Below are 8,829 nucleotides of genomic sequence, written 5' to 3'. Positions count from 1 at the left end.
ATATATGCAACTTTGATTTGTAAAGCATATGCATCTGTTTTCTCAATCCTACAGAGCTACAAAAATCCTTAAGGGTAGAAATTGTGTACTGCCACTTTGCATGCCACAGAGGGTTGCATTTTTATAAGCGAGACTGCAAAAACAAAAATCCAACCCACAAAATAATGGTAAATAAGAATACGTTGAATGGATGCATTCCATCGCTAACACGTTTTCATTCTCTTCATTTTACCCTTATCCTTATGAGACAATTCTTATATTGAAACCAATTTTCTCTCAGAAAATCAAATTACTGAAAGATACCTAGGTTCTTCCAACTATGCTTTCACTTAAAGGTAACTAAAAGGCACATCTGGAGCCTGGTCAGATGACACATAACTGCAGGCCAAGGAAGCAAATGTAAATGTGCCTTTCAGTTGTGTACTTGCATAAGAATGTAATGTGAAGTTCCTGGAGTAGGTTCAGTAGGTCTTAGGGTAAGTGGGTTGTTTAAGTCCCCAGGCTAAACGCTAGGCAAAATGGGACAAAACTCAAAAGGATCAGCTCTGTCAGGGTGCATTTTAGATTGAATTAGTTTGGTGGTCATGTTTGGTTTGTTGTTTGTTTGTTTGTGGCAGGATGTCTATTTAGCCTAGAATGATTTGACTCTCAGCATCTTACTGCTATCTTGCCACCACCAATCCCGGCTAGTACTCTTTGAAATGGAAGGTCTGCTTTTTCTTTAAGCTACAGGAACATAAAAGGAGTTGGGGGAGGGGACACAGTGAAGCAGGGTCTCACTAGGTAGCTCTGGCTTGCTTGTTATACGTAGACCAGGCTAGTCTTGATCTCACAGTGATCTGCCTGCTTCTGCCTCCCAAATGCTGGGATTAAAGCCATACACTACCAGGCAGGGACCTAAATTTTTAAGTAACTGTTTTAAAGGTTAATTTCCCTTTCTAATTAGACTTTCAGCTTAGGGAATGTGGACTGTTGTTGAAGCACTTTTAAATACAATTAGCTCTTTCAACAACTGAAGCAAAGCACGTCTCAAAAAAGGCTGCAGAAGCCGGGCGTGGTGGCGCACGCCTTTAATCCCAGCACTCGGGAGGCAGAGGCAGGCAGATTTCTGAATTCAAGGCCAACCTGGTCTACAGAGTGAGTTCCAGGACAGCCAGGGCTATACAGAAAAACCCTGTCTCGAACCCCTGCCCTCCCCCCCCCCCCAAAAGGCTGCAGGGACCCGGCTCGCTTAGTTCCAATAACAATTAGCAGCCCTCAGCGCTCTGTTTTAACCGGAATTATTTCTAAGCATCTTATTCTTTTCTCTTCTCCAAACGTTTAGGTCTCAGACTCTAACACTAGAAGGCCAATGGAAGATTCTCAGAACAGAAAGCTACTACTTAAACACTGTCTGAGACTAGAATAGGTTCAGGGAGCACTTCCGTGGGCCAAAAAATAAAAATAAATATTTTTTTTTTAAAAAAGGCGACACCTCAAGTTTCAGTAATAAAGATAACAAATGGTTTTGTTTTGTTTTCTATGTAGTCCTAAATATCATCTTTGAATTACAAATCCATTAAAGTCACTGTTTTTCCTCTGGGTAGACCTCTGCTATTACTGACTTCCCGCGTGGCCCCTTTTAATTCTTGCTCGACTCCCTCCAGGCGGAGTACTAGCTCTTTTAGAAGGTAGGCGGCCTGCAGAGGAGTCCTGCTCTTCCAGGTCCCAGATTTATTGCTACTCTCCACCTGAGGGAGGCGCGCAGTTCTGGCACCCTTCTAAAGCCAGGATCACAGTTCAGCATTGGCGGGAAGTTCTCACGACCAGAAACGTTCCTACTCTTTTTCTGGTCTCTAAACCGGTGATCCTGTCACTCCAACCTCGCCCTTTTGCTAACTGGGAAAGACTGGAGCTTCTGGCTCAATCCAATCTCAAAAGGGCCCGCCACCCCGCGCGAAGAAGGAAGGGGGGGTGGAGATTGGGGGGGGGGAACCAACTGTTTGAGCTTTCGCTTGTCGTTCTAACTTAAAAAAGGGTGAAAAGGCAAGAAAACTGGATTTCCTGCTGGTCACGTTGGAGCACTAGGCGTCTGCTAAGTGCGTGGACTCCGGCACCCTAGAGGCAGTCAAAGCCGGCAGCATACGAGGGCTTCGGGCAAGTTCGCGGGCCACGCCTTCCGAACCGGCCACCTCCCCTCATTGGCCTGACAGCCTGTCACTCCAATCTGGCTCCCACTTCGGGTAACCATTCACGTAGTTTGGTTGCGTCTTGGCGTGTTTAATGTTGCCAATAACGAGAGATTTTTTTTAGGGGGAGGGGGGACGCGAGTACATATCGTGCTGCAATTAGTTCATTGAAAACTCAGTCGCTCGCGGAGCGGTCAGGCAGAGACTCCTCTCGGCTTTTTTCCCTCCTGCCTAAGGATCTCCTACGGAGAGCTGCAACAATGCCCAAAAGAAAGGTAAGTGAAATGGGAAGATAGACGGGATATTAGCTGCCGAAATACATATTTCCTACCGCAGAGATTTGTATCTTTTTGAAGGATCATTTTGGCTTCTAGTTTGATTTTATGATGTCCTGAATGAAAGGCGAGGGAAAGGTAGCGATCCGTCTGTGTTTGGTTTCGGAAGGTCTCGTATGCAACTGGTAGTTCACTTTTGGCTTGTTTTGTTTAAGGGAGAGAATCGTTTGAGAGGTGTCTCCATGCTGAATTACAAACAGCCATAGCGCTGTGCTGTCGCTTCCTACCCCACCCCCCTTCCTCCGCTTACCCTATTGGAGAACTCTTCTCCCAACCACACTTCCAGCGCCACCTTCCTCCTCTACCTCCCGTTTTTCTCGGGGAACCGTCCCGTTTGGGGGAACGAAAGCCCTGGCTTTCTCTTGTTTTTTGCCTTTGTTCTTTCCGTTTTCTTTTTCCTTTTTCCCCCCTCTTCCCTCCTCCACTTCTTGTCATGCCAGATGGCTATGCAATGGTAATCCTGTGCCATTAGGCGGCGCAGACTTCAAACTGTCCTAGAGAAGGGAGAGATTCACCGCTGTAATTAGAAACTTTAGATCTGAGAGATTTGGCACTCTCGGAACTCTCTAGTTAAAGGTGGAAAGGTGATTAGAGAGCCGCGTCCTAGAGAAACTACTAACAGCGTTGGATGGTGAGGTGGCGTGAGATTAGTTCACTTTAGGCATGGGGAGTTGATCCGAGCTACCAAGGGCTACAGGTCTTCTGTAACCCTTCACTTCAAAATGCCTGTCTCCGCGCAGATATAAGTTGAAGCTCAGTGTTTGTGTTCTCCTCCACCACCCCTCCCCGCCCCGACTATCTTACAACTAAAATGGAATGCTGTTTCATTGCTTGGTGAAATCATAAAATGAAATACTCTGTTAATGTAAAAGCCTTATGATTGTTTATATATTCTTGTGAATCCGTCCGCCTTCCGTATTCCTAGCACATAGAAATGAGGCTGAAATTCCTCAGTGCTCTGGGGCTGTATGATAGAAATAATAGCCTGGTAATTCCCAGGGTAAAGGGCTACTCAGATACCGAAAGCAATTGTTTCTAATCACCACCCCCCTTCCCGAGGCTCCCGCCGCCTGGCTCTTTTCGTCTTGTGCAATGGATCTTGCTATTTTGTAGAGCTGACAGCAACCTTGTAGCAGGTAGTGGCGGGAAGTTTTAAAATCCGCCTCCTGCTTCTCTGAACAAAACATTAACGTTAGAACAAAGACCTCCTTCCTTGAAAGTATGGTGGGATTGTTGTTTTGTATGCAGAACTTGAGGAGAAAAATAGTCCATAATCAGTAGAGCTGGTCAAATAGATACAATTGCATAGCAAACATAAGGCAAGAAAGGGAAACTGCAAGAAGCTCCGCCTTCCTTCGTCCCGCCCAACCCTTGTTTTGGCTTTAACATTAGAGCAGGTGGATTTCAAAATGAAAATGGTGTGTTCTTAAGAGACCTTATTTATTCAAAAAGGTTACACTGACTCTTTGTAAACAGGTCTTAAGCATGACCTTGCATCTTGGTCCACTTTTCATGTTACTAAAGCAGTAGGTGTAGAAGAGGGGCTAGAAGCAGCACGTGGCTGCTGGAGCAGGAGCCCAGGGAAAAAGTCACAAGTGTCTAAAGTTGGCGACATTTTCTGCTCGACATGGTATACTGATGATCCTATTTCTTTTTTGTATTTTCTCCCTCTACATAGGCTGCAGGTGATGTGAGCCACGAGGTGAGTGTCTTTAGTTTGTGAGTTTCTCTGGGGGAAAAATGTACCCATTTTAGAAACTAAAGACACATAACTCGGTAAAAAATGCTGGTAGCTATATTTGCACCACTTGAGCATTAATGTTGTGTCCAGTATTGTGTCAAAGTACACTAATAAAAAAAAATGACAGACGTTTTGGCATTTTGGACCCTAGTGTGCTTGTCATAAGGTCCAGAGAGCACCTTCTTAGGCTCAAATTTTGTTTTGTCAGTCAGTTGGTAGCAAAAAGGTATATTTTCATTATAAAATGTGCTTCGTAGAGATAGCCATTTTGCTGATTTATCTCAGTGAAAGAAGCTTGTCATGAAATTTTATTCTCTTTAACATATGAAAGGTTTAGGGGTTGGATCAGATGTGTCTATGACATTTCTTAACAAAATTTATAATCATTTCCTTAATAGCAACATTTACATAGTGCTACACCAAATATTTTCTCAGTAAAAATAATTCTAGATTTGTATAATCATAATTCTTTTGGCTATTTTTTTTCACTTCCAGCCAAAGAGAAGATCAGCCCGACTGTCTGCTGTAAGTGATATTTATAAAATGCTGCCCATGTATCATGGAATCGAGTTTTTAGAATGGGAAAGCCTGCATAATATTATGTTTAATACAGGGGTTATTTGGAAGATTTATTGGAGAAACTTTACACATTAAGGAAAGGGTTCTTTTCCTAGTGCTTGGTTTAAATTCATACTAAGGGATTTCATTGTTAGTGCTCTTTCTTCAAATATGATTTCTACCTCGTTTCTTATATAATGACATTTTCTGATGCAGATGCCTGTGCCCTTTACACCGGAGTTGAAACCTAAAAGAGCATCAACTTCAAGGGTAAATATTCAAATTATAAGGTTGCGGAAAATAATTTGTTTAGATATAAATTGTGAAAGTGCACACAGCTGATCCTTTTGTTTTCTTCATAACTTGCTTAGACAGAAATCTATGTATAATACAAGACATATAGATCTACTGGGTGGTGAATATTTGTACATGTTTTCTGATTGGTAGCTGTGTCTTAGCTTTTTTATTTGGTAGTTTTGATACAATATTGTAAATGTAAAATAAAAATGTTCGTGGGTAGAACCATTAAATGCATATGCCTTTGAGATTTACCAATATTCCTGGGAAAAGGAAGGCCATAAATGGCAATGACTCAATAGTGTATTATAGTAATAGCAGTTACTAATATTTGATAATGCTTCAAGAAGTTCTATCATGTTTGTTGCTTTGAATGGAACCAACTGATTTTATAGAGACTTTAGTGCTTATAGGTTATAGCTAATGACAGGCTGAAAAAAGAGTAAAATTAATATTAAGTTCACTGTTAATTGCTTTATAAACATTTTCTCTAACAATTACAAGAATCAGAAAAGATTAAAGTTATAAAAATATTTGAGGAGAGGAAGCCAGCAAGCAGTGTTCCTCTGTGGCTTTTGCTTCATACCTGCCTCCAGGTTCCTGCCCTGACTTTCCTAGATGATAGACTATAAATAAATCCTTCCCCCTCCAAAAAGACCTCCACAATAATATTTGAATACTTACCTAGCAGGGGAGACACCATGATCACCGAGGTGGTTTTCCCAGGGAGAGGCTTATTATCCATTACACTCCAGATGTGCTGATCCCGTGATTTCCCCAGCTATAGGGAACTTGACTGTACAATTGAAGGTAGTGGGGTACTGAATTAGTGCTTTCCCATGTGGGGGAAATAATTTTTGACATCATCTAATCTCATCATTTTGTGACTGAAGACATAGCAAACTAGTGCCAATCTTGTAAGCTGCTTTGATATTTTTTATTTAAAAAGCCATTGTTTAATTATCTCAATCAGTCAACTTATATATTGATGCAGCACTAGCTATTGAACTGTTCTGCAAGTTGCACTGGAGAGCAGGAAGGTGGGTAAAAGTATAGGGGTAAACCATGAGGAGTGTTATATAATCATGCCCTGTAAAGAGTATCTTTCTCAGATCTGTTACTTATTTGTTAACAGGATAATAACTTTTATGTACATTGCAGTATATAATTTCTAACATGATTCCCTTTGCATTTTCTCAATTTCCCAACAATGTTCGTTGTATTATCATTTTATATATGAAAACACAATCTGAGAGATTTGTACCATTTCTCGACATCTCTCTATGTAAGTGAAAGATCTAGGGTTTAAACATTTTTCTTCTGGCATCTGAAATCTTCCTATTATATATACACGTAAGCAATGTACTTTCTTATAACAAACCAAAAAAAGGTTTATAGATATAAAGATTTAAACAGCTGCATCCTATGATCTCTTCTAGATCTGTCTAAATTGATGTTCTAGCATTTCTCTTAATTACTACCGATGGAGACTTTATAATTAACACAACCTTCTTGTTAACGATTAGATTAGACAGTAATAAACTGAACTTAGGTAAGAGACATTCAATTTATCAGTCTAACTTGAAGCTGGGAATTGTACCTTGGTGGGCCCTAGTCAACACTAACGTGGTACTTATTACACTCATCATAAGAGCATATTTCTTTAATTAATGTCAGTGTAACAACGCATTTTTAATGCTGCTTTAGAAGTATCACTGAAAAAGTTATGTGTTAATTTTATTGCTATCAGATTTATGTGGAATATGTTAAAACTCTCCCTAAATTATTTTATCAACTGCTAATGAATCTTTAGCTATTGAATCAACCTAGCAGCTAAACTCTGTATTTTTTATTTTCATGTTGCTGGGCAGAAAACCAAGACCACAAATGTCGTGGAAGAAAACAAAGATGCAGGTACCATACCAATTCCTGAAACCAAGCCAGAAGATGTTAAAGACGAATGCAACATGGAAAATGCTGAAAATGGAGAAGCCAAGATGATCAAGGTACCTGGAAATATATCTTCTTGAAAACTTAACAATGCAAGTGAAAATAATCATATTTGCCTTTTAGTTTAAAAGCAGAACTAGAAAATGAATAGTGGTTCTGTGGTAAAATGGTATCTAAATAGAAAATGAGTGGGAAATATAAGCTTTGCAGGTAGTGATAGCACAAGCAGTTGGTTAGCATTAATATTGATTTAACAATGCCAGTAAGAATGACTTACAACAAATATAATTCTCTTATTAAATTTAAGCCAAACTTTAATTCCTTTTGTCAACACGTAGACCATTTGTAACTTCTTTTCTCAGAAAATGAAATTTTATTTCTTCTATAAACTGTCATAGAACTTTTTGTTCCAGACAAGGTCTCCTGTAGCCAAGGACAGCCTCAAACTCATTATAGAGTCAAGAATGACCTGGAACTTCTGGTCCTCCTTGTCTCTACCTCCTCTTCTGGTCCTCCTTACCTCCACTTACTAAGTGCTATGATTACACACACACCTAATTTATGCAAGGCTGGTGACCCAACTTAGAGCTTCATATACTCAAGCACTCTGTCAACTGCATGACATGGACAGATATGTATCATGTTTTTAATGAGTGCTATATATTTAATTTATACTACATTTTTAGGTATTCTAGTAGAGTACCTAAAGTGAGCTATCAAATCAAACATGTGCATGTATGTAATATCTAAGTAATCAATACAGATTTTCAAGTAGTTTTTGACTCCCATGTTCTCTTAGACACTGAGCCACCAACCACACAGGTTACACTAGCAGATATAAGGCACCAAACACATACACAGCAGAGGACTGCCAGGTCTGATCTCAGTGAGAGAAGATGCACCTAACCATTGAGAGACTTGAGACCCCCAGAGAGTGGGGAGGTCTGGTGGGGTGGGAGTAGGTGTGGGGACATCTTCTTGGAGACAGGGGTGTAGTAGGGGGGGAGGAGGTATGGGATGAGGAGTAACAGCCAGAGGGTAGACCTGGAGGGAGATAAAGACTGGACTGTAAAAAAAAGGATTAAAGAATTAAAAAGAAAAAAATAACGTAAATGTGTTGGAAGGCAGAGATAAGTAGATCTCTGTGAAGTTGAGGCCTGGTCAACATAGTGAGTTTCAGGACAGCCAGAGCTACAAAACGAAACCATGTCTGGAAGAAACACCCAAAACAAACAAACAAACAAATCTAAATTGTGCTTAGTGGTACATGCCTGCCACCCCAGTGTCTTAGGGTTTTATTTTCTGTGAAGAGACACCAGGATCATAGAAACTCATATAAAGGAAAGCATTTAATTGGGGCTGGCTTACAGTTTCAGAGGTTTAGTCCATTATCATTATGGCAGGAGCATGGTAACATGCAGGCAAATGTGCTGGAGTAAGAACTGAGAGCTCTACATTTGGATTTGCAGGCAGTAGAAAGAGAGACTGACACTGGGTCTGGCTTAGGCTTCTTTTTTTTATTAGTCATATTTTAGATCTCCATTTATTTTTTCTTATGAATTTTATTATTATTATTATTATTTTCTTTATTGACATTTCAAATGCTATCCAGAAAGTTCCCTATACCCCCCCACCCCTGCTCCCCTACCCACCCACTCCCACTACTTGGCCCTGGCCTTCCCCTGTGCTGGGGCATATAAAGTTTGCAAGACCAAGGGGCCTCTCTTCCCAGTGATGGCTGACTAGGACATCTTCTGCTACATATGCAGCTAGAGACACA

At 40.6% G+C, this 8,829-nt stretch overlaps 1 protein-coding gene and 1 non-coding gene across 2 annotated transcripts in view; both read left to right on the top strand.

The window, feature by feature from the left end:
- Positions 1 to 2,281: 2,281 nt before the first annotated feature.
- Positions 2,282 to 8,829, top strand: part of Hmgn5 (high mobility group nucleosome binding domain 5) — a 12,086-nt gene continuing 5,538 nt past the window's right edge. The window contains exons 1-5 of the mRNA XM_021188148.2: positions 2,282 to 2,443; positions 4,182 to 4,205; positions 4,740 to 4,769; positions 5,019 to 5,072; positions 6,971 to 7,105. Of these exons, the coding sequence (XP_021043807.1) occupies positions 2,429 to 2,443; positions 4,182 to 4,205; positions 4,740 to 4,769; positions 5,019 to 5,072; positions 6,971 to 7,105 (258 nt within the window). The 5' untranslated portion in view covers positions 2,282 to 2,428. The remainder of the gene's footprint in view (positions 2,444 to 4,181; positions 4,206 to 4,739; positions 4,770 to 5,018; positions 5,073 to 6,970; positions 7,106 to 8,829) is intronic.
- LOC115063218 lies at positions 5,776 to 5,941 on the top strand. The gene has a single exon (XR_003843100.1). It is a non-coding gene; the product is annotated as a U1 spliceosomal RNA (small nuclear RNA).

Source organism: Mus pahari, chromosome X (genome assembly GCF_900095145.1).
Source record: "Mus pahari chromosome X, PAHARI_EIJ_v1.1, whole genome shotgun sequence".
Lineage (NCBI taxonomy): Eukaryota > Metazoa > Chordata > Mammalia > Rodentia > Muridae > Mus > Mus pahari.
Note: the sequence above shows the minus strand (reverse complement) of the source record. Positions and strands in the feature narration are given on the sequence as shown.